The sequence below is a fragment of the Macaca mulatta genome, chromosome 10 (genome assembly GCF_049350105.2).
Source record: "Macaca mulatta isolate MMU2019108-1 chromosome 10, T2T-MMU8v2.0, whole genome shotgun sequence".
NCBI lineage: Eukaryota > Metazoa > Chordata > Mammalia > Primates > Cercopithecidae > Macaca > Macaca mulatta.
In genome coordinates, this window is record NC_133415.1 from 13,693,447 (window position 1) to 13,720,503 (window position 27,057).

At 55.5% G+C, this 27,057-nt stretch overlaps 2 protein-coding genes and 1 long non-coding RNA gene across 9 annotated transcripts; 1 reads left to right on the forward strand and 2 right to left on the reverse strand.

The window, feature by feature from the left end:
- Positions 1-303: 303 nt before the first annotated feature.
- LOC144331716 (uncharacterized) lies at positions 304-11,186 on the forward strand. The gene is made up of 2 exons (XR_013399085.1): positions 304-1,845; positions 10,082-11,186. It is a non-coding gene; the product is annotated as an uncharacterized LOC144331716 (long non-coding RNA).
- On the reverse strand, positions 7,657-10,793 carry GALR3 (galanin receptor 3). The gene is made up of 3 exons (XM_028827728.2): positions 10,704-10,793; positions 9,406-9,783; positions 7,657-8,419 (listed from the first exon to the last, which is right to left on the reverse strand). Exons 2-3 carry the CDS (start codon positions 9,762-9,764, stop codon positions 7,684-7,686), a joined length of 1,095 nt encoding a protein of 364 aa, XP_028683561.2. The 5' UTR covers positions 9,765-9,783; positions 10,704-10,793; the 3' UTR covers positions 7,657-7,683.
- GCAT (glycine C-acetyltransferase) lies at positions 9,818-26,654 on the reverse strand. 7 transcript variants are annotated; one of them, XM_077949738.1, is made up of 10 exons: positions 26,407-26,654; positions 24,372-24,580; positions 20,446-20,547; positions 19,831-19,977; positions 18,212-18,366; positions 17,993-18,075; positions 17,658-17,829; positions 17,177-17,298; positions 16,459-16,617; positions 16,003-16,255 (listed from the first exon to the last, which is right to left on the reverse strand). In XM_077949738.1, exons 1-9 carry the CDS (start codon positions 26,600-26,602, stop codon positions 16,466-16,468), a joined length of 1,338 nt encoding a protein of 445 aa, XP_077805864.1. In that variant the 5' UTR covers positions 26,603-26,654; the 3' UTR covers positions 16,003-16,255; positions 16,459-16,465. The 7 variants fall into 7 exon arrangements, with proteins under 7 accessions (XP_077805866.1, XP_077805864.1, XP_077805868.1 ...); XM_077949740.1 differs by lacking the exons at positions 16,003-16,255; positions 16,459-16,617 and adding an exon at positions 9,818-10,790 and having other exon boundaries at positions 24,372-24,502; XM_077949742.1 differs by lacking the exon at positions 16,003-16,255 and having other exon boundaries at positions 16,287-16,617; positions 18,212-18,363; positions 24,372-24,502.
- Between the last annotated feature and the right edge of the window lie 403 nt (positions 26,655-27,057).

Sequence of the window (27,057 nt, forward strand, 5' to 3'; positions counted from 1 at the left end):
GGACACAGTTGGTAGAAACCGATGGGCCTTACCGAGTGAATGCCTTGGTCTCTGACCAGCAGGGCATTCCCAGGGACAGGGAACGTCTTGAGCACCAAGATATGCACCTGGTCACCTGAAGAAAGAGAAGGGACTATAAAGGGGGATTGGGTTGAGCTGGGTGTGGAGTGGTCCTTGAGGTCTTGGTGAGTGGGTAGGGGGAGCAGCATGAGCCAGGCCTCAGGAAAGGAGGATAACCAGGAGATGGCCTGGAAAAAGTACTGGATCCGGGAGGGTTCGAACCTGGCCAGAGAGGGAGGTGGGACAGGCTGGGAAGTCTCGAGGTCTGAAGATTGGCCGTGGCATGCAGAAACCAGGTAAAGTGGGCAGTTACCTGCACCCTGGGGCCAGATGCATCCTTAGCCCAGAGCAGGCACCAAGGTTTCTGGCTCTGGGTGTGCCTTCAGTCTGGGAAAAAGCTCCTACCCCCACCAGGGCCACCTGCTCCCCAGACTACTTCAGATGCTGAGCCCACGTTGAGGCAGGAAGCTAGAATGAAACCTAGGGTAATCACGACAAAGTCCCTGCTTCCCTCCAACTGTGGGGCCGAAGGGAAATGACAGCCGAACCCCCATGCTGGCTCTCAAGTGAACACTGAGCCCTCAGTGCCCACAGGAAGATTCAATCAGCACACTTTCCACATGGGGAAACAGGCTCAGAGAAGTGCAAGAGCCCTGCCCGATGCCCCAGACCAGGGCTCCAGGCCCACAGTGTTTCCTTGTCCCTGTGCCCAGAGGGCAGCAGCTGGCTTTGGAAGCCCAGGAGGATGGCCCGTATCCACAGATGCACTTGGCAGCGAAGCCACCCTGAGGGACAGAGGCAGTTGAGTCACGCCTCCTCCACTGGGTTGTGAGGGCGTCAAAAGAGACAAGGATCTGCCTGAGAAAACCAGTGAGACATTTCATGAAGCTGGTGGCAGACAGTGAGCAACTGGGGAGGTTTCCCTCTGGGAGGATCCGCAGTGCCTGGAATGACACCTGGCTCAGACAGAGCTCAGCTGAGCAAATCACTGAGGCATGGAGAGGTCAGGGCTGCCAAGCGCAGTAGTCTGAATTCAAAGCCAACAGCGTGGCTCCAGAGTCTCTGCCTTAGCCCCTGCATCAGCCGCCTCTCAGAGTTGCTCTTGAGGCTCATCAGATGCCCAGGCCAGTGCCCTCCCCTGCACCACAGCCAACCAGGGCCAGGGAAATTTGGGGAGCCTCAGAGCACCCCCGGATATTCCAGCCTAATCCTGGCACCCTGCCCCTCACCACCCTTTCTGCTTCAACCTCACCCCCTACACAGAGCCTGGGCCACTTAACTTGGCACCAAACAGATGCCTCAATAAATCAGAGTCTGATATTCTTGAGCTGGAAGCAATTTTACCTCCTGCTCAGCCTCTCCCTCTGGCCTCATGCCATCTTGTATTCAGCCAGTGGCTCACAAATGAGCCTACGTCAGGGCTGAAGAACTGGTGTTCATGAATAGGAAACCTCAGGGCCATTAATTGGTGTTTATTTCCCCAGATGCACACCTCGAAGTTGACAGATGACGCTGTTCCTGCCAGCCCCAGGCAGAGGAGATTGGTTAACTTGCCTGCTCTCTGCAGGACTGAGTTGCAGCCTTGCTACTGTGGCTGCTAGGTTGGGGTGAGGGGGATGAGGAGGTCACCTTCTTTGCACGTTTCAAATTCCTCCCTCCCTCTCAACCAATTCCTTCCTGCCTCGTCTCCCATGGTTTCCATTAAACATCATGGAACCGGCCGGGCGCGGTGGCTCACGCCTGTAATCCCAGCACTTTGGGAGGCTGAGGCGGGCGGATCACAAGGTCAGGAGATCGAGACCATCCTGGTTAACACGGTGAAACCCTGTCTCTACTAAAAATACAAAAAATTAGCCGGGTGTGTTGGCGGGCACCTGTGGTCCCAGCTACTTGGGAGGCAGAGGCAGGAGAATGGCATAAACCCAGGAGGCGGAGCTTGCAGTGAGCCGAGATCGCGCCACTGCACTCCAGCCTGGGCGACAGAGCAAGACTCCGTCTCAAAAAAAACAAAAACAAAAAAACATCATGGAACCAAAATTAGACAAACCTGAGTTAAATCCCAGTTCTGTTTCTGGCTAGCTCTGTGATCTTGGACAAGCTACTTAATCTTCGAGCCTCAGTTTCTCCATCTTCAATCTCTAAAGCTGATGAGGCATAAGTTCCAGACACAGGCCTGAAAGGTGGCACATACTCAGAGTACACCACTACTCTGTGGGCACCCCCACCATGACCCCCAAAACTGCCCCCCTAAGTTGTCTCCGCTGCCACCCCCAAATAGCCCAAGCCAGAAATCCGGGGTGTCATCTGGGACACCTCTCTCCTCCTTACCCTCCAACAGTCACCAAGTCCTAGCAATTGTACCTCCTAAGTGGCTGACCCGTCTGTCCACGTCTCCCCACCACTTCCAGTGCCTCTATGTCTTTCTCTGGATTCTTGCACCAGCCTCCTGACTGGTCTCTCTGCTCCAGTCTGCACACTCTGTACTTCCTCCCCATGAAAGCCTGCCTGGGCAGCCAGAAAGAGCTTCCTAAAGAGTAAATCTTTTTTTTTTTTTTTTTTTTTTTTGAGACAGAGTCTTGCTCTGTCGCCCAGGCTAGAGTGCAGTGGCACAGTCTTGGCTCACTGCAACCTCTGGGTTCAAGCGATTCTCCTGCCTCAGCCTCCCGAGTAGCTGGGATTACATGTGTGTGCCACCACGCCTGGCTAATTTTTTTTTTGTATTTTTAGTAGAGACAGGGATTCAGCATCTTGGCCAGTCTGGTCTTGAACTCCTGACCTCGTGATCCACCTGTCTTGGCCTCCCAATGTGCTGGGATTATAGGAGTGAGCCACTGCGCCAGACCCCCTAAAGACTAAATTTTTTTTTTTTTTTTTTTGAGACAGAGTCTCGCTCTATCCCCCAGGCTGGAGTGCAGTGGCGCGATCTCGGCTCACTGGAAGCTCTGTCTCCCACGTTCATGCCATTCTCCTGTCTCAGCCTCCTGAGTAGCTGGGACTACAGGTGCCCACCACCACACCTGGCTAATTTTTTGTATTTTTAGTAGAGATGGCGTTTCACTGTGTTAGCCAGGATGGTCTCGATCTCCTGACCTCGTGATCCAGCCAGGCCTCTTCTTAAGAGGTTTGCACAAACAGGAAGGTAAGAAGGTTATAGAATCCAAACTTCCTTCCAACTAAGGAAAGTGGCTTTCCAGGTCCCCAGGGCTGCCCCAGGCTCAGCCCTACACTTGGCAGAGGGCTCAGATCAGGAGGGTTCTCTCAGGCCCTGGGGAGCAGTGGCCAGGAGTCACTCAGTCTCCACTCCGACCCCCTTGCCTGCCTTGGGCTCTACTGGACACACAGTTCTCTCCCGAATTATTATTATTACGACCATCTGCTCTTCCAAGTGTTTCATTAGCCCTCTGAAGCAAACCTCGGAGCCTCGGGAACCAAGCCCAAGCCCAAGCCCAGCAGCAGGCCATCCATCTTCCTGCCAAGTCCACGGCAAAAATATCTTCCCAGTCCTAGGCCAGGCCTCGTTGGCTTTCCTCAACAGAGCTCACAGAGCAGCCTCTTTACCGGTCTCCTCACTTCCAAGAAGGACCCAGGGGAACCCACCTGATCTGAGTCCTCTGCCAAGTCTAAGCCTCCTTCTCAGCTTGTACACAGCAGCCCTGGGGGCTTTCTGAACTGCACATCTGATAGGGCCCCTCCTCTCCTGAAAACCTTCAGTGGCTTCACCGTCTGCCTGTAGGATGAAGCTCCTGCCCTCCAGGCCTCCCCTGCCCCAACCTCCCCCTGCTTCAGCTTCAGGAGCCAGTTACTGCCCTGCATGTCCCCTGCCTTGCACAGGCTGTTGCTCCACCTGGCATGCCCCTCCCCCACCTTTCTCCAAGAAAATACATGTCAAATGTCACCTCTGGGCTGGGCGCGGTGGCTTACGCCTGTAATCCCAGCACTTTGGGAGGCCAAGGCGGATGGATTGCCTGAAGTCAGGAGTTCGAGATCAGTCTAGCCAACATGTTGAAACCCACATCTCTACTAAAAAAATACAAAAAAATTAGCTGGGCATGGCAGCATGCGCCTATAATCCCAGCTATTCAGGAGGCTGAGGCAAGACAATTGCTTGAACCTGGGAGGCGGAAGTTGCAGTGAGCCGAGATTGCACCACTGCACTCCAGCCTGGGTGACAGAGCAAGACTCCATCTCAAAAAGTAAATAAATAAATAAATATATAAATAAAAATTAAAAAGTCACCTCTGGAGGTCCTGCTGGGATTGCCCAGGAGGGCAGGGGCTGCTTCCTCTGTGCCCTTTCAGAATGGCATGTTTTCTGTCTCAGCACTGTCCTTTTTTCTTTTGTGTTTGGCTCTCCATCGAGACTGAGAGCTCCTGGAAGGCAGTGACCATGTTGGACTCACGCCGCCTCTGTTTGATCGCGAAGCCTCTCTTAGGACAGGTGCTCAGGGAAGACAGAAGGGGAGGGTCATGTCTTTCCCCTCTGGCCCGTGCGTCCTCATGTATCAAATGTCAGTTACATGCCTACTATGTGCAGGGCTGGGCTGTCCCCATTGGTTGGGGTTCTCCTTTTTTTTTTTTTTTTTTTGAGACAGGGTCTCACTTTGTCACTCAGGCTACTGCAATCTCGGCTCACTGCAGACTTTACCTCCAGGTTCAAGCAATCCTCCTGCCTCAGAACCCCAAGCAGCTGGGACTACAGATGCACGCCACCACACAATACCTGGCTAGTTTGTTTTTTTTTTTTTTTTGTATTTTTTGTATAGATGGGGTTTTGCATGTTGCCCAGGCTGGTCTCAAACTCCTGGGCTCAAGTGATCTGCCTGCCTCGGCCTCCCAAAGTGCTGGGATTATAGGCATGAGCCGCCACACCTGGCCTGGGGCTCTACTTTGCAGGCACTCTCCGTTAGTGGTGCAGTGAACTTTGTCAGACACTTGAGGGTGTTTTCCTGATGCTGTCAGGGCTGGCTGCCTTGGGAATCACCTGTCAGGCCCACTCCGGAATCCCAGCCCTACCACTCGCTTGCTACTTGACTCTGGCCAAGTTAATTCATGTGCAGGACCCCAGCTCTCTCTTCTGATCATGGAGTTACTATTCCTTGCTTGCCAGGGTTGGTGTGAGGCACAGAGGAGGTGTGAGCAACAGTGATGGTCATACTGTGTGCTGTGGAATGGGTAGATCGCACTCCCTGCCCTCCAGGAAACACCCTCACTGCTGCAGCCTGAGTCACGGTGAGACCCTCCACCGAGGCACGGGAGAAAGAGCACTGGGCACGTGGGAAGACGAAGGCCCTGGCCCCAGCCTGTGCTGTGCCGTTGAGGCAGCTGCTTCTTGAGGGGGTCTCAGCCTCCTGCTGCCACTCTGCTGGGTCGGTGACAGGTGACAGTGATGGGGACATAGCAGTTGCCTGCTGTCAGGGAGGGGTCTTCCCAGGGTGCCTCAGCAGCCAGAGGTGTGCTGGGGAGACACGGAAGCTGCAGGGTCTCAGGCCTCAGACCAGAAACTAATAACATTAGGGGCATGTGGGAGGGAGGTGGGTGGATCTGAAATCATTGAGACTGATTTATTGGTTAATTATTGGGTTTTTACCACCCCGGACTTCCCCAGCTGTGTGTGGGGATAGGGAGGGAAGGAGCCCCTGGGAGGCTAGCTGGAGGCCACGCATGGCCCAGTTCCCCTGAGCCAGGGGCACCAAATGGAATAACATAAGGCGTTTGGACCAGGGAATGCACCCACGACTTTATGCCCAGGTAAAGCCCGTCTGGACCGGCTGGCCTGAGCTCTGGAACAGAAGTCTGCTAAGGAAGAGGTCTGGGGTTTCCAGGGCACCCAGTCAGGTGTGGGGAGCTACGGTTTTGGAAAAGGATCAGGAAGAACCAAGAGAAACCGTGGAAACTGAGGAGATGCCCCAGAGGTGGAGAAGGAAGAAACTTGAGTAGAAAAAGTTAGACCAGGTGTGGTGACTCATGCCTGTAATCCCAGCACTTTGGGAGGCCAAGGCGGGCGGATCACTTGAGGTCAGGAGTTCAAGACCAGCCTAGCCAACAGGGTGAAACCCCATCTCCACTTAAAAAAAAAAATACAAAAATTAGCTGGGCATGGTGGCACACGCCTGTAGTCCCAGCTACTCAGGCAGCTGAGGCAACAGAGTCGCTTGAACCTGGGAGGCAGAGGTTGTATTGAGCCAAGATTGCACCACTGCACTGCAGCCTGGACAACACTCTCTCTCTCTCAAAAATAAATAAATAGGCTGGGCGCGGTGGCTCAAGCCTGTAATCCCAGCACTTTGGGAGGCCGAGACGGGCGGATCACGAGGTCAGGAGATCGAGACCATCCTGGCTAACACGGTGAAACGCCGTCTCTACTAAAACATACAAAAAACTAGCCGGGCGAGGTGGCGGGCGCCTGTAGTCCCAGCTACGTGGGAGGCTGAGGCAGGAGAATGGCGTGAACCTGGGAGGCGGAGCTTGCAGTGAGCTGAGATCGGGCCACTGCACTCTAGCCTGGTTGACAAAGCGAGACTCCGTCTCAAAAAAATAAATAAATAAATAAATAAATAATAATAAACAGAAAAACAAAGTTAGACAGCCATGGATTTACATCCAACCTCTGCCAAACACCGGCGGTGTGGCAAATCACTAAATCTCTATGATCCTTGATTTCTACATCTGTGAAATGGGGCTAAACGGCGGGCACAGTGGTTCACGCCTGTTCTCCCAGCACTTTGGGAGGCCGAGGTGAGCGGATCACCTGAGGTCAGGAGTTCGAGGCCAGCCTGTCCAAAATGGCGAAACCCCGTCTCTACAAAAAATACAAAAATTAGCTTAGCCGGGTGTGGTGGTGGGCACCTGTAATCCCAGGTACTCTGGAGGTTGAGGCAGGAGAATTGCTTGAACCCGGGGAACGGAGGTTGCAGTGAGCTGAGATTGCACCACTGTAGTGTAGCCTGGCCACAGAGAAGACTCTCTCTAAAAGATTTAAAAAAAAAAAAGCGAGGGCGGTGGGGGGGTGCTAATCATATCTATTTGCAAAGCTGTTTTGACAAAAAATGTAGCATGAGGCATATGGTACCTGCTTAATATTATTTTTAGAGACAAGGTCTTGCTTTGCTGCCTAGGCTGGAATGCAGTGGCGTGATCACAGCTCACTGCAGCCTTGAACTCTTGCCTCAAGCGATCCTCTCGCCTCGACCTCCCAAAGCGCTGAGATTACAGGCATGAGCCAAGAGCCTGGTCTCACTTAAATATTAGCCATTTATTAGCTGTTGATGTTAAGCTACCTAGGACTGCGCTTGGAACCAAGAAGGGGGTGGTTAGGGGGTGGTGGAGGAAGCAGGGCCTAGGTGTCACCCAGTTGGAAGGATGGGCAGAGGGACTGCCAGGCTGGCTATGAGCAGGGTCTGGGGGCTGACCTGCTGAGGGCGGGCTGTGCTGTCCATTGTCACACTCAGGGGTGTCCGCTGGGCTGGTGCTCCATTGTGGGGCGGGGACAAGCCGCTCCACTCAATGCTCCTCAGAGAGCTCGTGGCGTTGCTCCATCCCTGACCCGGTGGCGTCCCGCCCTCGGAGAAGGGGAGTGAGACAGACGGACACAGGCAGAGACAGGCGGCAGGGTTTATTCCGGTCCTCAAGCAGCCTCTCCGTCGTGGGCGGGTCCCTCCCTGGGCTCCAGGCCCCGGCCGCCGCCGGCCGGCAGCCTCCCGCGAGGCCGGGCGTCTCCAGGACAGCCGGGTGGGCCCGAGGACGCGGGGTGGACGCGACGGAGGGTGCGACGGGCACGGTGGCGGCGTCGGCGGCCGCACTGCCACAGGCGGCGGAAGCGCGCGCGAAAGTGGCGCGAAGCGAGCGCGTAGACTAGCGGGTTGAGGCAGGAGTTGGCGTAGGCCAGGCAGTGCGAGGCCAGGCGGCAGGCGTAGGTGGCCGGGCTGAAGGCGAAGCGGCCGTACCAGAAGCACAAGATGAGCGCGTGGTGCGGGCCCCAGCAGAGCGCGTAGAGCGCGGCCACAGCTAGCATGGCGCGCCCCGCGCGGCCCGTCGCCCTCCGCCGCGCCTCGGCCGCCGCGGCGCCCGCGGGGCCCACGGCGGCCCACAGGAAGCGCAGCGTTCGCCCGTAGGCCAGGCTCACCACGGCCACGGGCAGCAGGTAGCCGGCGGCGAAGGTGGCCACGTCCAGGGCGCGGCGGCGTCCGTCCTCCCAGGCGGGCACGCAGAGCTCCAGAGCGCCGTAGCGCACGGTGCCGTAGTAGCTGAGGTAGGGCGCCGAGAAGAGCGCCGCCAGCAGCCACACCAGCCCCACCACGGCGCGGGCGTTGCGCGGCGTGCGCAGGGCGCGCGAGCGCAGGGGGTGCCGCACGGCCAGGTACCTGCGGAGGGCGCCGGGTCAGCGGGGTGGACGGGTGCTCTCCCGCAGGGGCCCGCTCCACGCCCCGCACCGGGGCCCTACGGCCCGATGCGCCTCCTGTGAACCGTGGGGGACGTGGCGGGGATTAAGAGTGTGAACGCGCAAGGTGCTTAGAGCAGTGCCTGGCACCTAGCAAGGGCCCGATCCCAGTGAGTTGTTATTTCTAGGATTATTTTATGGATGCGTCAGATGAAGCCCACAGAGAAGTGACCTGCCCAGGGTCATCAGCTAGAGTGAGCCTGGAATTGATCCCAAGTTTCAAGCGGCGGAAGCAGATGTGTGCACAGCTGGGCAAGGTGTGGGCAGTTTTAAAATAGCTGGGCTGGGCGCGGTGGCTCACGCCTGTAATCCCAACACTTGGGAGGCCGAGGCGGGCGGATCACCTGAGGTCAGGGGTTTGAGACCAGCCTGTCCAACATGGCAAAACCCCGTCTCTACTAAAAATACAAAAAATTAGCCAGGTGTGGTGGCGCACGCCTGTAATCCCAGCTACTCGGGAGGCTGTGGCAGGAGAATCGCTGGAACCCAGGAGGCAGAGGTTGCAGTGAGCCGAGATCCAAAAAAAAAAACAAAAAACAAAACAACAACAACCAAAAAAACTGATGAACGCATTCGTGAGCTTCTTTTGCCGTTCCTATCACGCTTACAGAGCACTTACTATATGCCAGAGCACTTACTATATGCCAGACCCTGTGCTGCCACTTGAGACTCAGAGGCGTCCTCTGGAAGCTCACGGTGGAGGAGGGGAAGGGCAGGACAGTCCCCTCAAGCATGCCCTGCAGGTGCCCAGAGGCTGCTTTCGAGGGGTCAGGGAGCTTTTGTTTCCTGCCACCCACCTCCCTTTCTGGTCCCCCACTCCTTCCTAAGGCCAATGAGGATCTGTTCAGGACTCCTCCCCCCACTCCCGCCCACACAGCCCTGCCCAGCCAGGCCCCAGGCACAGCGCACCTGTCCACCGAGACAGCAGCCAGCGTGAAGCTGCTGGCGTACATGGTGAGGTAGATGAGCAGGTGCACAGCCTTGCAGACGAGGGCCCCGAAGAGCCAGGCATCCAGCGTGTAGATGGTGGCCTGGAAGGGCACGCAGCACAGGATGAAGCAGAGGTCCGCCACCGCCAGGTTGAGGATGAACAGATCCGTGGTGCTGCCGGGCTCCTGCCAGGCACTCGGGCCAGGCTGCAGGAGCACTGCCAGCACCAGTCCGTTTCCCACTGTGCCCAGCAGGAAGATTAGGGCAAAGACCACAGGCACTGCCACGGCCCCCACACTCCCTGGACTGTCCAGTGAAATGTTCTGGGCATCAGCCATCTCCCCATCAGATGGGCACCTAGGGAAGAGAAGCTGGAGTCCTCAGGCAAGAGCCCCCAGTTCTGGTTGCTTGACCCTGGGATCTAGCTCCCCCGGCCTGGGTCTGGCCAGGTATTCTGGGCAGGAAGCTCATGGGAGATGGAGGAGGGGAGAGCAGAGCCGAAGTCATCGCTGAGTCCCACTGTGTGAGCAAGCTCGTGGTGTTCAAGGGGTGAGAGTTCCTCAGTTTCCTAAGGAACACCCCTAGAGTCTTGCCTGGAAGGCTACCTAGGTATTTGAGGGACACTTCCAACCCACCAGACTGGGGAAGGCACAAGAGAAGTAGGATGAAGATGTGGCGATGGGGGGAGGGGCAAGCGCAGAAGCTGGTATATTTTCCTTCTCAATGGGGATCTGAAGCTCAGGGGAGACCCTGGGACATGGGTTCAGGGCTTTCTCACTACAAGCTGTAACCTCAGCAAAACACAGGTAACATCCCTGAGTCATTGGAGAGTTCAGCATAGTGAGATCACCACAATGGCAAAACTGGGAAGACCGTGTAGGTCACTGCTCCCTCTCTGCACATAGGGAAATCGAGGCCCAGAGAGGGGACATGGGAGGCTAATATCACAGAATGGCAGCTCTGGGGCTGTTACCACCCTGATATCCTGCCTTCTTAGCTAGAGTGCTCATCTGAGAGCCTGTAACAGGTGGTGCCTCTGACAACCTGTGCCTGTGTGTGTGTGTGCACACCGCGCCGATGCTCACCCCCATCCCACTCTACAGCCCATGTCTCCTACTACCTGTGGATCCCCTTGCAGGCTTCGGACTACTGGGGTGGTGGGACAAATTAGGGGAAAGGGGGGCCAGGCAGGGAGGAGGGAAGAAAGGCAATTTCTGCTCCCACCCCAGCACCCAGCATGCAGTAGGTCCCCAAAGCCCAGGATGGGCAACACCCACCTTCACCCTGGGCAGTGGGCTTGATCCTGGGTGGAACGGCTGGGCTGGGGGGGCCTCCTGGTTCAGCAGCTGCCCCTCGGTGCCTCCCTGCAGGTATTGGTCTGCCTTCTACTTCTCCCCCTTCGCCTTTAAGGCCCCTCCTCTCCTCTGCCCCCTGTGCTGAGCTAGAGTTGGACACTCCCTCTGGAGTAGCCACTGGCCACTTCCTCCTCAGTCCCTGATTTCCCCCAGGTGGCAGGCTCTTCTGCCTGGCTCTTCTCTGCCTCTGCGTTGCTGCTGCCTTTTCCTCTCTCTGCAGCCAGTAACCCATTGATCTCGCTCTCTGTGATTTGCTTTGTGGTTAACCCCTCTGTGCCCAGGGCCCAGCCAGTCCCTGGCACTCCCACCTCCCGTGGCCCAGCCTGATGACTCCATCCCCTATCCCTGCACATTCTTGCTCCAGTCCATGTTTAGAAAGGGTTCCTAGGCTGGGCATGGTGGCTCCTGTCTGTAATCCCAGCACTTTGGGAGGCCGAGGCAGGTAGATCACTTGAGGCCAGGAACTCGAGACCAGCTTGGCCAATGTGGCGAAAACTTGTGTCTACTAAAAATACAAAATTAGCTACTCTGGAGGCTGAGGCAGGAGAATCGCTTGAGCCTGGGAGGCAGAGGTTGCAATGAGCCGAGATGATGCCACTGCACTCCAGCCTGGGTGATGGAGTGAGACACTGTCTAAAAAAAAAAAAAAAAAAAAAAAGAGGCCGGGCGCGGTGGCTCACGCCTGTAATCCCAGCACTTTGGGAGACAGAGGCAGGTGGATCACGAGGTTGGGAGTTCAAGACCAGCCTGGCCAAGATGGTGAAATCCCGTCTTTACGAAAAATACAAAAATTAGCCGGGCGTGGTGGTGGGCACCTGTAATCCCAGCTACTCAGGAGGCTGAGGCAGAGAACTGCTTGAAGCCAGTGGGTGGAGGTTGCAGTGAGCCAAGATCATGCCACTGCACTGCAGCCTGGGTGACAGAGCGAGACTCTGTCTCAAAAAAAAAAAAAAAAGATTCCTAGTCTTGACTGGGGTTTCCTGGAGTGGGAAACCAGGACTTGAGTCTCCTTTCAGCAGACTACAGAGACTCCTCCCTCAGGCCCGCAAATCCTGAGAAGCTCTGTCTAGGGCCTTAGTCCAGCTGGAGCCCAGATGGTTTAGGTACCTGTCCAAAATGTCTGGCTTTACCTGATAGCAACAGGGAGCTACTAAGGTTCTAGAGCAGAGACATGACCTGCACATTTTCTTTTTTTCTTCCCCCACATTGTCTTTTGTAAGAAGTTTGTTATGGGCCACATGCAGTGACTCACGCCTGTAATCCTAGCACTTTGGGAGGCTGAGGTGGGCAGATCATCTGAGGTCAAGAGTTCAAGATCAGACTGGCCAACATGGCAAAACCCTGCCTCTACTAAAAATACAAAAAATTAGCTGGGCATGGTGGCACGTACCTGTAATCCCAGCTACTCAGGAGGCTGAGGCACGAGAATCCCTTGAACCCAGGAGGCAGTGGTTGCAGTGAGCCGAGATCACTCACACTCCAGACTGGGCAACAGAGCGAGACTCCGTCTCAAAAAAATATATATATATAATGGCCCAGGGTGAAAAGGATGGACAAAAGGGGAGAGATTTGATGAGTGACCTGTTAGGAGCCTCTCGTCTAGGCAAGAGCCAAAGAGGTGAATAGGTCTTGGTGAATGGCTGTGTGATTCAGTCATGGAGTTCTGGCCTGAACTGCATGGAAAAGGGGGGACCACATGACCAAATGCCTCCAGAAGGTTAAGGAGGCTAGCACCTGGGGAACAAGGTACACTGGATTCAGCAATGAGGAGGCTGCTGGTAAACAGGTGTATTGAGGGCAAAAGGCAGTCTGCAGTGAGTTAAGGAAGGGAGGGGAGAGGTGGAGGGACTGAGTGTAGTGTTTTTAGAAGCTGAGGGTGGGGTTGGGGAGCATCAAGGGGAAGTGCATAAGGGGAGAGAAGACAGTGTGAGGGGCACTGATGGAGCCAGGACTTGCATTCCAGGCCGGAGGAGCTGGGGTAGATGATCAGAACTAGCTTCTTAAGACTGGGCATGGTGGCTCATGTCCGTAATCCCAGCACTTTGGGAGGCCAAGGCAGGTGGATCACTTGAGGTCAGGAGTTCAAGACCAGTCTGGCCAACACAGGGTGAAACCCATCTCTACTAAAAATTAGCCAGGTATGGTAGTGCACACCTGTAATCCTAGCTACTTGGGAGGCTGAGGCAGGAGAACAGCTTGAACTCGGGAGGCGGAGGTTGCACTGAGCGGAGACTGTGCCACTGCACTCCAGCCTGGGCAACAGAGCAAAACTCTGTCTCAAAAACAAACAAAAAAAGGAAAGAAAGAAAGAGAGAGAGAGAGAGAAAAAAAAAAGAAAAGAAAAGAAAAGAAAGAAAAGAAAAGAAAACTACTTCCTCAAAGGCCCCGGGGTTTTCACCAGGGCTCAGAGGTGCCTCCCTAAAGCCTTCTTCACCTTCTTCAGATGCAGAAAATCCTCCGTTTTTGGAAGCAGAGTCTCATGGAACTGAAACTGTTAGGAATCTGATCTAGACTTGCCAAACCTGAATTCAGAACCTTCAGAATTGAATAATTTTTTTTTTTTTTTGAGACAGAGTCTTGCTCTGTCGCCCAGGCTGGAGTGCAGTGGCGTGGTCTCAGCTCACTGCAAGCTCCGCCTCCCAGGTTCACACCATTCTTCCACCTCAGCCTCCTGAGTAGTTGAGACTACAGGTGTCCGCCACCAGCCAGACTAATTTTTTGTTCATGTATTCTTAGTAGAGACGGGGTTTCACGGTGTTAGTCAGGATGGTCTCCATCTCCTGACCTCGTGATCCGCCTGCCTCGGCCTCCCAAAGTGCTGGGATTACAGGCATGGGCCACCGCACCCAGTCAGAATTGAATTAATTCTGAATATAATTCAGAATAGAATTGCACAACTGAATTGTAGACTCTTATGATTCCTGAATGGCGAAACTCAGCTTGGTGGGATTTTAGAACCTTTGACAGATCTGCAACCACTGAGTGAAAGTAATGCACTCTTAGACCCCCAGAAGCCTGGATGAATGTGCATGCCTGAATCCTGGAACGGGCTGGAAGGCATCTGAGGTTCATAACTTTGCACTCCTGGCCCTTGGGAGCCCCCCTGCCCACAAGGTCCTTCTTGGCCTAAGGCAAAGAGCTCCCAGCAGCGGCAACGCTATGCTGATATGAGAGCGGAGGTGGAGGGAAGGAGGAAGGAACAGGCAGCCATAAAGAGCGCTACCGTGGGGCTAGACCTTGGGTGCGCCCAGTGCCACCTCCTCCATTCACTCCTACTGCCGCTTCTGGTAGCCCGGGGCCGTGAACCCCGTGCGCGACGCAGAGAACAAGGACATTGAGCCCTTGGAGCGGTCCCTAGAGCCTCTGATTCTGCAGAACGCGGACTTACAGCTGATCCACGGCCAGCCCTCCCGCCCCGCGTGGCCCTACAGCTTGTCGTGGGCGGCCGGCGACTACCCGTAGGCGCCCAAGCCGAAACACGTGCACCCAGAGGGGTTGCTGCGCCTCCTTCGGACACCTTCTGGATGACTGCGGAGGAAGCGCGGCGGAGGACCCGGGCTGGTGCACCCGAACACACTGAGCTGCGGGTTGGCAGACGGCGTAGAGCGCTACTGCGGCCAGCTGGCCTAGGGGATCGCCACGCTGACGATGCCCGCCCTGCCAGCCCGGCAGCGCAACGCCAGCGGCGGCTCCCGGGAGCCACAGGGGCGGCGACACACTTTCTGCTGTTTGGACCTCGCTTCGTGCCGCCTCACGTCGGTCTGGATGAACCTGGGCCCTCTGTTCTGGCCCCGCCGAGTGCACACCAGCTGCCACACTTCACCCCGCGGCTGCCCCTGGCGCTTAACATGACCTGCCGGCTAGCGCAGACCACGCTCATCAAGCTGCTGGCTTGGCACTACTAGTTGAGCCCTTGTGCACATCCCCTGCGGCAGCGCGCCTGGTGCTACGTGCCTTACCCGGTGATGGCGGGCTGCAAATATTCCTGCCGCTAATGTGGCCACAGCTACCCCAGCCAGGCTGCCTTCCACCCTCACACCGACCTCCCGCGCCCCCCCCCCCAAGCTCCTGGACCCCAGCAACGAGGTCCCCTGGATCACAGGCTTTCAGATCCCCGGAATCCCAGCTTTCAGATCCTGCAGGGTTGGGCTGGAGCCCAACTCACATTGTTCATCCCAAGATAACGGGCAAATGGGCGGGCTGGAGGTGCCGGACGTCAGAGAGAGACGTAGGGCTAGTTTCATGTCGTTAATGATAAAGGGCCTTTTCATCCTCTGCCCAAAGCAAACTAAGAGCTTCCCAAGGCCACATCACGCTCAGGTTGGAGCTGCGGTGACTCAGACCCCACTCCCCACCACACAAGGGGTCCACAAGGCTGCCAGGGAGAGATCGCCCTCCTCCCGCAGGCCCCGCTAACAGGAGAGCGGCGAGCCATTGTGGGGGACAAGGGAGGATGGGGCCTTGGCAGCAGCAAATCACCCCTCCCGGCCTTGACTGCTGGGCAGCCCAAACAGCCGCGGCCCAAGGCCCCCAGTCTGGAGGGGCGGGGCGAGCTGGCGGCCGAGGCCCGTGCTCGCAGCACCCCCTGGCGGCTGATCATCATAGGCCTTGGAATGAGCGAGATGGAAGGGCCCCAGACCTCAAAGCATAGTGGCAGGAGGACTGAGGCACATACAGGGACTGGGGCTTGCCCAAGGCCAGAGTAAGGCAGGGAAAGAGTGGGCTTGAACACAGGGTTCCAGACTGTCCGGAGCTTCCCCAGGGGTGATCCTCATTCTTTTCTTTGGAGCCTGAATCCTCTGCCTCTCCTTCCAAACATGGACACCCAGCCTCCTCCTATCTGGGCAGCGACAGGACATCTTCCAATGGGGAGGAAGAAGCAGCTAGACTCTAGACTCCGGGACGGCAGAGTAGCACGGTGGTAGGGTAAAGGGCCTGTGGGGTTAGTTCTCAGCGGCCCTCCACAGCAGCACAAAAGCTACCCAAGACAAACGGTGGCCCATGCCTATCTCCCAAAGGCCTGGGTCCCATCCTTTTTTTTTTTTTTTTTTTTTTTTTTTTTTTTTTTTTTGAGATGGACTTCTGCTCTTGTTGCCCAGGCTGGAGTACAATGGTGTGATCTTGGCTCACCACAACTTCCACCTCCCGGGTTCAAGCGATTCTCCTGCCTCAGCCTCCTGAGTAGCTGGGATTACAGGCATGCGCCGCCACGCCCGGCTAATTTCGTATTTTTAGTAGAGACGGGGTTTCTGCATGTTGGTCAGGCTGGTCTCAAACTCCTGACCTCAGGTGATTTGCCCGCCTTGGCTTCCCAAAGTGCTGGGATTACAGGGGTGAGCCACCGCACCCAGCCACTGGGTCCCATCTTAATCTAGGGAAAAGGTCAGTGGAGATCTGGAGATCTGCAGTCCTCAGGAGCCTCCCCTCAGAGCCCTGGCTCCTGCCGGATTCTTCAACCGGCCACAGGACTGGGCCTGACCAGAGACAGTAAAGCAGACCAGAGTGTCACAGCCAATTTTCAAACTGTTGTTTGACATTCTCACAGCCCTCAGTGCAGGCCACGTCCCAGCCCAGCTCTGGGACTTTGGTTCAGGGCTGAGAGCCTCTGCTCTGGGCCGATCGAAAACCTCCTTTGACCCTGTAGCAGCAGGTGGACCTTGGCTCTGCTCGTCCCTACCCAGAGCTCAGGGCAGTGCCCCGTGCAGTCGCCCCACTTCCACGAAGGCCTCCACACAGCGGTCAATGTCTTCCTCACTGTGCACTGCTGAGATCTGTACCCGGATCCGGGCCTTGCCCTTGGGGACCACAGGGTAGCTGAACCCGATGACAAAGATGCCTGGGAGGGTAGAAAGCAAGGGCGTGCCAGAACCAACAGGCTTGGGGGCAGAACACAGAGGGCAAGGGAACCGTCCCAAGTCTCAGATTTGGGACTGCCTCATGGCCTGGGTTTTTTTTTTTTTTTGAGATGGAGTCTTGCTCTGTCACCCAGGCTGGAGTGCAGTGGCGCGATCTTGGCTCACTGCAAGCTCCGCCTCCCAGGTTCACGCCATTCTCCTGCCTCAGCCTCCCGAGTAGCTGGGACTACAGGCGCCTGCCACCTCGCCCGGCTAATTTTTTTGTATTTTTAGTAGAGACGAGGTTTCACCATGTTAGCCAGGATGGTCTCGATCTCTTGACCTCGTGATCTGCCTGCCTCAGCCTTCCAAAGCGCTGGGATTACAGGCGTGAGCCACCACACCCCGCCTGCCTGCAGTTTTCAAGCTTGGACAGACAGCTGGCCTAAGAGGCCGCAGTGTGGCCAGGGGCAGCAGGGAGAGGGGTGGTTCACAGTCTACGGGTTTCCCTTTCTCTTCTCTCAGGACCCATCACCAGTTCTCTCGTCCCAGCACACTTACCTCTCTTCAGCATGTCATCCGCCATGCGAGAGGCCAGCCGGGCATCACCCAGCATCACAGGGCAGATGGGATGGCTGGCTCCTGAGACAGTGAAGCCAGCAGCTTCCATCTTACTACGGAACCTGTGGGTACAAGGTATCACAGGTAGCTAAGGGGCCGTGGAGCATTCACACCCACTCCTCCCAGGGACCAGGCCCGAGGTCTGTGCAAGAAGGATCAACAAAGACAGTTACAAGTTCTAAGAGGCAGATGGGAGCCAGGCAGGGGGCAGATAGAACAAAAAGGGAGACGGAAAGACAGGATGGACAAGAGGGAGACACAGAAGCTAGAGGGGAGAGGCAGAGACAGAGGAGGGAGGGGAACAGGCAGAAGCAGACCTGGTGGGCACAGAGCTGTCTGTGGGCCTGGGCAGACACACGAGCCTGGCTCTCACCATGTCCCCTGGCCCCCGAGCCTGCCCCATCCCTGCTGGGAGCCGCACCTCTGGGTCTTGGCAGCCATAGACTGGACAATGGTATTACTCTCCATGAGTAGATCTAGGGCCTTGGAGGCGCAGCCAACAACAGCAGGTGGCAGACTGTTGGAGAAGAGGTAGGGCCGGGCGCGCTGTCGCAGCAGGGACACCAGAGGCTCAGGCCCTGTCGTGTAGCCCCCTGAGAAGAAGGGAAGAGGTGGGGGGAGGGGTTGGTCAGGGGCCAGAGCCTACCCCAACCCCCTCCTGAAAGTACAGTCCATGCTGCCCTCCCCACTTCCCTGAGCCCCTCCAGGGCCCTCCAAAAGGACAAGGGGATCCCAGGGACACAACCTCGCAGGTACCTGATGCTCCACCCAGGGCCTTCCCCAGGGTGGAGTTGATGATGGTGACCTGATCCATCACGCCCAGCAACTCATCCGTACCCCTGCAAGGGAAGCTGCCACTGCTGTCACTGCCTCCTGAGAGCCCAGGGATCATGGATCAGGCTGGGGACTGGCCTCCGCATTTCCCAGCCACCCTCAGAAGCCCCACCCCAGGCCTCAGGTGCCACATGGTCCCACCGTCCTGTGGGCCCCAGGAAGCCAGTGGCATGGCATTCATCCACAAAGACCAGGGCGCCATATCTAGAGGCGAGGCGGCAGATCTCCTGCAGGGGTGCGATGTCGCCATCCATGGAAAAGGCCCCATCGGTGGCCACCAGGCGCAGCCGATGCTTCTGCGGGAAAGACATGAACAGGTGGTGGGTGGTATCAAGCTGGGCCAAACCACCCATGTCTTGTGCTGCTTGGAACTCTGAGAGCTCATCCTGCCCAGTGCCCAGCACAGAGGTGAGCACAGAGGTGGGCACATAGGTACCACCATCTTGGGGGCTGGAACATCCTCTCCCTCATCTGTGCCTCTCAGCCTCACCCATCTCCACTGTGAACCCTGGGCAGTGAGAATGGGCTCAGGCCTCACTCTCCTGTGTAAGGTCCCAAAGGGCAGGCTGGTCTGGGACCAGGTCTTACCAACGTGTCCATTCTATCCTTATGCCTAGCAAGGGCCTGCCACACAGAAGGTGCTTGCTAAAACTTAAGGCAGGCCAGGCACAGTGGCTCACACCCATAATCCCAGCACTTTGGGAGCTTAGGGGTTCAAGACCAGCCTGGACAACATGATGAAACCCCGTCTTTACTAAGAATACAAAAATTAGCCAGGCGGGGTGGTGCCTATAATCCCAGCTACTTGGGAGGCTGAGGCAGGAGAATCACTTGAACCAAGGAGGTGGAGGTTACAGTGAGCTGAGATTGCACCACTATACTCCAGCCTTGGCGACAGAGTTATACTCCAGCCTTGGTGACAGAGTGAAACTCTGTCTCAAAAAAAAAAAAAAAAAAAAAGAAAGAAAGAAAGAAAAGAAAGAATAGCCGGGCGCGCTGGCTCAAGCCTGTAATCCCAGCACTTTGGGAGGCCGAGACGGGCGAATCATGAGGTCAGGAGATCGAGACCATCCTGGCTAACACGGTGAAACCCCGTCTCTACTAAAAAATACAAAAAACTAGCCGGGCGAAGTGGCGGGCGCCTGTAGTCCCAGCTACTCGGGAGGCTGAGGCAGGAGAATGGCTAAACCCGGGAGGCGGAGCTTGCAGTGAGCTGAGATCCGGCCACTGCACTCCAGCCTGGGCGACAGAGCGACACTCCGTCTCAAAAAAAAAAAAAAAAAAGAAAGAAAGAAAGAATAGGCCGGGTGCGGTGGCTCACGCCTGTAATCCCAGCACTTTGGGAGGCCGAGGCATGCGAATCACAAGGTCAGGAGATCGAGACCACGGTGAAACCCTGTCTCTACTAAAAATACAAAAAATGAGCCGGGCGAGGTGGCGGGCGCCTGTAGTCCCAGCTACTCGGGAGGCTGGGGCAGGAGAATGGCGTGAACCCAGGAGGCGGAGCTTGCAGTGAGCCAGGATCGCGCCACCGCACTCCAGCTTGGCCGACAGAGCAAGACTCCGTCTCAAAAAAAAAAAAAAAAAAAAAAGAAAGAAAGAATAATGCTCTGGGTCTGAGAGATTAGGGTTCAAATCTTGGACAAATCTCTGCTGTTTCAAACTTTCAGGCTATCTGTCTGTCAGTGAAGAGTTGGCCTCTCTAAGCCTCACTTCCTTCCCCAAATGGAGGCTGAGGGTGGGCCCAGGTATGGCCCCACCTGGGCCTCCTGCAGCTTGGCTTCTAGGTCAGCCATGTCCAGGTGGCGATAGCGGTACTTGTGGGCCTTGCACAGGCGGATGCCGTCGATGATGGAGGCATGGTTCAGCTCGTCCGACAGGACTGCGTCCTCCGGGGTCAGAAGGGCCTGGAGGGAGGCAGTGAGCGTAGAGCCATCACTCAGCCACCCTAGGCTTCTCCCTCGACCAGGATTCCTGCAAATCAAAAAACTGTACTGCCAGCCAGGCCGTTCCTCTGGGTAGAGAGGCAAGGCGTCCTGTGCTTCCATCTGGGCCCCCGTGCCCCAGTGCCGGGCTGGACCAGCGCCCTGCTCTAGTAAGAGGAGGCAAGAATATATTTGGTGAGTACCAGGCCCCCACCTCCCCCAGCCTTCCAGATGATGTAGCTTATCCCCCAGTCTCTCAGGCTCCTTGCAAGCCCCAGGATTCCTCCTGGAGCACCTACCTGGCCCAACCTTGACCTCCAGAAGAAGTGGGCTCTGGAGCCTCTAGGCATGGCACTGAATCCTGCTAGGTTCTCCCGACTGCCCACCCCCAAGCCTTCCCCAGCCTAACAGGCCCCATTGACCCTCACCCGCAGGACAGCTTCCACACACCTCAAAGAGGCCGGCGTTGGCGTCAAAACAGCTGGGATAGAGGATGGCATCCTCCCGCTGGTGGAAGAGGGCTATTTTTGCTTCTAGATTCTTGTGGATGCTCTAAAGAAAATGAGTGAGACACGTGTTGATGCCTGTGGGGTCATGTGGGACAAGTCCGAGGGGACAGAGGCTTGGAGGACCACAGAGACCCAACCCAGAAAGCCTGCAGCCTCAGCCTCCTTACTTTCTGCCACACATGGGTGATCCCAGAGCTGCCAGGAATCTGGCAGACAGTTCCCATTGAGGAACTGGGGACCTGTTAGGTTCCCTTCCTGGGCAGACTTTGGTTTTACCATAGCAGTCTAAGGGTGGAATTACGGGAACTCGTGGAGAAGGAAGCGTGTCTTCCTAACACCACACTGAGTGTCTTTTTTGGTTGCCTAATGGCAAAGAAAAAGATCACAGAGGTAATTCTGGATTCATCTGGGCCTCTAATTTGTAGATTTGAAAACTGTTGGGTGTGGGTGAGGGCTTTGCTGGGAAGTAACTGGATGTGAGTCAGGAGTTCTGCCTCTGACATTCATTTCTCTCTCACCTTTCTGAGAGGGCAGTTAATGATAATCACAAGTAGGACCACAGACTCACTCTCTTTTTTTTTGGCAAATGAGACAGGGATTCTCTGTTACTCAGGCTGGAGTGCAGTAGTGAGATCATAGCTTACTGTAGCCTTGAACTCCTGGGCTCAAGTGATCCTCCCATCTCAGCCTCCCCTCCCTAGTAGCTGGGACAACAGGTGCGCACCACCACACCCAGCTAATTAAAAACCTTTTTTTTTTTTTTTTTTAGAGAGAGGGTCTTGCTATGTTGCCCAGGCTGGTCTCAAACTCCAGGCATCAAGTGATCCTTCTGCTTTGGGCTTCAAAAGTATTGAGATTACAGGTATAAGCCACCATGGACTCTTGAGCCAGGGTTCAAATCCCACCACAATAGGCTCTGTGCCTCTGGGCAAGTCACTTAACTTCTCTGGACCTCAGTGTCCTCATCTCAATAGGAAGAATAAGAATAGCACCTATCGGGCCGGGCGCGGTGGCTCACGCCTGTAATCCCTGCACTTTGGGAGGCCGAGGCGGGCGGATCACAAGGTCAGGAGATCGAGACCATCCTGGCTAACACGGTGAAACCCCGTCTCTACTAAAATACAAAAAATTAGCCGGGCGCGGTGGCGGGCGCCTGTAGTCCCAGCTACTCGGGAGGCTGAGGCAGGAGAATGGCGCGAACCCGGGAGGCGGAGCTTGCAGTGAGCTGAGATGGTGCCACTGCACTCCAGCCTGGGTGACAGAGTGAAGACTCCGCCTCAGAAAAAAAAAAAAAAAAAAAAGAATAGCACCTATCACTGAGGATTAATGACTTAATACTTATAATGTTCTTCCTTTATTTTTTTTGAGACAGAGTTTCACCCAGGCTGGAGTGCAGTGGCACCATCATGGCTCACTGCAACTGGGTTCAAGTGAGCAAGTCCAGCTAATTTTTGTATTTTTAGCAGAGACAGGTTTCACCATGTTGGCCAGGCTGGTCTTGAACTCCTGACCTAAAGTAATCCACCCACCTCGGCCTCCCAGAGTGCCTGGATTACAGGCATGAGCCATCACACCTGGCCAATAGTTGTACTTTTCTTAAAAGAATTCTTGGCACATAATAAGTACTATTTAAGTTTCATACTTATATAAATTTATTTTGTAACATTTGGAAAATAAATAATAGCCAACATTCATTGAGCACTACTACGTGCCAGGCTGTTCCATGCTTTTTTCTTGTTTTTTTTTTTTTTTTTTTTTTTAGACGGAGTCTCGCTCAGTCGCCCAGGCTGGGGTGCAGTGGCCGGATCTCAGCTCACTGCAAGCTCCGCCTCCCAGGTTCACGCCGTTCTCCTGCCTCAGCCTCCCGTGTAGCTGGGACTACAGGCGCCCGCCACCGCGCCCAGCTAAGTTTTTGTATTTTTAGTAGAGACGGGGTTTCACCGTGTTAGTCAGGATGGTCTCGATCTCCTGACCTCGTGATCCGCCCATCTTGGCCTCCCAAAGTGCTGGGATTACAGGCGTGAGCCACCGCGCCCGGCTTTTTTTTTTTTTTTTTTAAGACAGAGTCTCACTCTGTTGCTCAGACTGGAGTGCAGTGGCGTGATCTCAGCTCACCTGCAACCTCCACCTCCTAGGTTCAAGTGATTCTCCCGCCTCAGCCTCACAAGTGGCTGGGATTACAGGCACCCACCATCATGCCAGTTAATTTTTGTATTTTTGTAGAGAAAGGGTTTCGCCATGTTGGCCAGGCTGGTCTCGAACTCCTGATCTCAGGTGATCTGCCTGCATCAGCCTCCCAAAGTGCTGGGATTACAGGTAGGAGCCACTGCGCTTGGCCTATTCTAAGCATTACATGCATTAAGTCTTTAATTTGTAAGGATCTTATTAAGTGTTATTATCTTCAGTTTTCTTTTTCTTTTTTTTTTTTTTTTTTTGAGACGGAGTCTCGCTCTGTCGCCCAAGCTGGAGTGCAGTGGCCGGATCTCAGCTCACTGCAAGCTCCGCCGCCTGAGTTTACACCACTCTCCTGCCTCAGCCTCCCGAGTAGCTGGGACTACAGGCGCCTGCCACCTCACCCGGCTAGTTTTTTGTATTTTTTAGTAGAGACGGGGTTTCACCGTGTTAGCCAGGATGGTCTTGATCTCCTGACCTCGTGATCTGCCCGTCTCAGCCTCCCAAAGTGCTGGGATTACAGGCTTGAGCCACCGCGCCCGGCCTATCTTCAGTTTTCTTATGAAGGAATTAAGACAGAGAGAGGTTAAGATACTTGCCCACAGGAACAGGGCCACTAAAGGGCAGCACTGGCAACCGTGCTCCATCACAAGAGACCCAGAGCCCTCAGTCTCAGTTCCTGCCACCTACTCCTCTTTTCCTATAGAAAGTCAGGTGTGACCAGGCGCGGTGGCTCACGCCTGTAATCCCAGCACTTTGGGAGGTGGAGGCGGGCGGATCACGAGGTCAGGAGATCGAGACCACGGTGAAACCCCGTCTCTACTAAAAATACAAAAAATTGGCCGGGCGCGGTGGCTCAAGCCTGTAATCCCAGCACTTTGGTAGGCCGAGGTGGGTGGATCACGAGGTCAGGAGATCGAGACTATCCTGGCTAACATGGTGAAACCCCGTCTCTACTAAAAATACAAAAAACTAGCCGGGCATGGTGGCGGGCGCCTGTAGTCTCAGCTACTTGGGAGGCTGAGGCGGGAGAATGGCGTGAACCCGGGAGGCGGAGCTTGCAGTGAGCCGAGATCAGCCACTGCACTCCAGCCTGGGAGACACAGCGAGACTCCGTCTCAAAAAAAAAAAAAAAAAAAAAAAAAAAAAAAAATTAGCCGGGCACGGTGGCGGGTGCCTGTAGTCCCAGCTACTCAGGAGGCTGAGGCAGAAGAATGGCATGAACCCAGGAGGTGGAGCTTGCAGTGAGCCGAGATCGCGCCACTGCACTCCAGCCTCGGCAACAGAGTGAGACTCCGTCTCAAAAAAAAAAAAAAAAAAATTAGCTGGGTGTGGCAGCACACCTGTAATTGCTGCTGCTCCGGAGGCTGAAGCATGAGAATCACTTGAGTCTGGGAGGTGAAGGTTACGGCAAGCCAAGGTTGTGCCACTGCACTCCAGCCTGGGTGACAGAGCAAGACTCTGTCTCAAAAAGAAAAAAAAAAAAAAAAAATATATATATATATATATAAAGTTTCTTGGCCAAAGCTTTTCAGCAAAACAGAGGCCTGCACTCAGCCTTTCTGCTGCACAGCTCTGGGGCCAACAGTGGGCCCAGGGCCGTGGATGAGCTGAGCTGGCTAAACCAGCCCTGCTGACTGTGGGAAGCAGGCAGCTGGGGTCAGTCCCCACAACCCCCCACCACTCACTGTGTACCTGGGTTCCGCAGATGAAGCGGACAGAGCTGAGGCCAGCTCCAAACTCCTCCAGAGCCTGCAGACCTGCCTGGATCACCTTGGGGTGGCTGCTCAGGCCCAGGTAGTTGTTGGCACAGAAGTTAAGGATTCCTGAGGTGAAGGAGAGGAGATGGATACAGCAGCTCAGGTGGGGCAAGGAAGGGCCTGGAAAGATGACAGTGCCAGGCCCTGGGGAAATGGTCCAGAAAGGAAACAGACCTGGATTCACCGTTGAAGAGGCACCAAATTCAACAGCTCCAGAGGGAGGGTCAGTGCTACACATCTTGAAGATGAGAAGTTTAAACTTTTTTTTTTTTTTTGGCAGGGTCTAGTTCTGTCGCCCAGGTTAGAGTACAGTGGTGCAATCATGGCTTACTGCAGCCCCAACCCCCCAGGCTCAAGCAATCCTCCCACCCAACCACCTGAGTAGCTGGGACTGCAGGTGCGTGCCACCATGCCCAACTAAATATTTTTATTTTTTGTAGAGATGGGGCCTCATTATGTTGCCCATGCTGGTCTTGAACTTCTAGCCTCAAGCAATCCTCCTGCCTTGGCCTCCCAAAGTGCTGAGATTTCAGGCACAAGCCACTGTGCCCAGCCTAAACTCTGGCTTTGAATCACATTCTACCCAAGGAGGAACTCAAGCCTTCCTCACAGGCTTCTCCTGTGCCTGAAGACCACCACTAACTCCTTATCTGACCCCTTGGTTTCCTTGTGGGTTAAAGAAGAGGGCTGGGTCAGATGCCTGCTGCAGTCCTGGAACTCCACAGTTTACTTTGCTGCCTGGTACAGAACCACTTCCCCAAAGGTGGGTGCCTGAGATACCAGTCCCTGAATTCTAAAGCCCAGAGTGAACTTCAACAGCTGACCTCAGGAGCAAACACGCCAGAGGGGAAAGTTCACACAGCCTGGGAAAGGCAAAAACAGGATGAGAACTTGTGTCTCCTAATTTCCCATCTTTTGACTGGCTCTAAGCTTCCCCTGAGGGAGAGAAGGGATTACCTGGGACCTCTATTTTACAAATGAGTACAACAGCACCAAGGGTTCTATGCCTATTTCCTGGCAGAAGGCAGCTTTGGGATCCTGTTGATCATCGCCACTCACCCGAGGCCTGACACGAATAAGTCAGGCAGTAACCACTGGTTAGAATGAAATGAGGGAGGGCTGGGAGCGGTGGCTCACGTCTGTAATCCCAACACTTTGGGAGGACGAGGCGGGCGGATCACTTGAGGTCAAGAGTTCGAGATCAGCCTGGCCAACATGGTGAAACCCAGTCTCTACTAAAAATACAAAAATCAGCCGGGTGTGCTGGCACTTGCCTGTAGTCCCAGCTACTTGGGAGGCTGAGGCATGAAAATCGCCCGAACCCAGGAGGCAGAGGTTGCAGTGAACCGAGATCTCACCACTGCCCTCCAGCCTGAGCGACAGAGCAAGACCAGATTGCTTGCTATGAGTTTGGCCAGGAAGCTGTCCTCTCTGGCCAGTTAGGCAATGTTCCAGCTCCAATATTCCAGCGCTGCCTGCAGCTAGCTGGGGGCTTTTGGGCAAGCCATTTCACATCTGTGGATTTCAGCCTCTTCGTTTGTAAAATGGAATTAGTCATTCCTGCGTTTAGAAGTTAGCAGGAGTTCACGTGCAGCAACAACTGGTAGAGGCCTTCACAAAACAGCCGCTCAAGAAATGCGGGTTTTCTCGCTCCGGCCTTCCCACCACCCTTCCTTGCAGTGTCACGGTGGGAGCCAGCTGGGTGTCTCTCTCCTTTTCTCACGCTCACACAGGGCTGGTCCCAGCCCTGCCTTCTGAGCCAAAAAGGTGCTCAAGGGCAAATCACCTCCCTCCGTCAAAACGGGTTTAACCAGGCTAGAGTCAGTATTAGGAAGCCGTAAAGTCGCCCTGAGAGATGCGAAGGGGACCAGTAGCTAAGAGTGTAGGAGCCGCCCACCCCCGCCTCCAAGCCCTCCATTCCAGCGCAAGCTCGGGAAAGGTCTTGGAACGACTCCGGGAGGGAGAGTTACCTCCGGAGACGCCGTCCACGTGGATGTGCGGCCCCTGACGGGACGTGATGACCCGCTCACTCTTCCAAGTGCCAGCTCCACGGATCCCTTCCAGCTCCCCCTCCAGAATGCCGCGCAGCTGGGCCAACGCTGACTGTGCGCGGCAGCCGCGGGGCACTCCGAAGAGCGCGGCGCGCCAGGCGTTCCCAGCCCACATCGCTCCTACCTCGCCCGAGCGTCCCTGCCTGCCTGGGAGCCGTGCGCATCGCGGACGCAGCCTGGTCACGTGGCCGGGGGCCGGGCTCCAGCAGCCAATCGGAGCGAGGGGGGCTGACTTAACGAGTGGGAGGCGGGCCTAAGGTGGGTGGGCGGTGCCTGGCGGGATCCGCCAGGGACCAAGCGGCTTGACTTGTAAGTTGAGACTGCAGAGGTCCGGGTGGCAGAAGGGAGGGAAGGGGGCGGAGGAAGTCGCGTCAGGGCCCAGCCCACCAGACTCCCCACCGCATTCCCACGTACTCACCTCTCGGCCGGAAATGGGGTGCCCTCTGGACCCCAAAGGCAGAAGCCTAGAAGCCGGCAAAGGCACGTTCCGCAGCCTCCGGGACTAAGGATTCCTGGCTTCTGTCCAGCTCCTGTAACCCTCCCCCCATTCTCAGGTGCAAACGCCCCAGA

Bases quoted from the DNA above. Each gene is read 5' to 3' on its own strand.
- GALR3 (XM_028827728.2), bottom strand. From the start codon at position 9,764: ATGGCTGATGCCCAGAACATTTCACTGGACAGTCCAGGGAGTGTGGGG. The intron at 8,420-9,405 runs GTGCGCTGTGCC...CGCCCTCCGCAG, and splicing joins GCTGCTGTCTCGGTGGACAG to GTACCTGGCCGTGCGGCACC.
- GCAT (XM_077949738.1), bottom strand. From the start codon at position 26,602: ATGTGGGCTGGGAACGCCTGGCGCGCCGCGCTCTTCGGAGTGCCCCGC. The intron at 18,367-19,830 runs GTGGGGCCATAC...TCTTTCCCGCAG, and splicing joins CCAAGCTGCAGGAGGCCCAG to AAGCATCGGCTGCGCCTGGT. The intron at 17,299-17,657 runs GTGCGGCTCCCA...TTGTACCCACAG, and splicing joins ATGGCTGCCAAGACCCAGAG to GTTCCGTAGTAAGATGGAAG.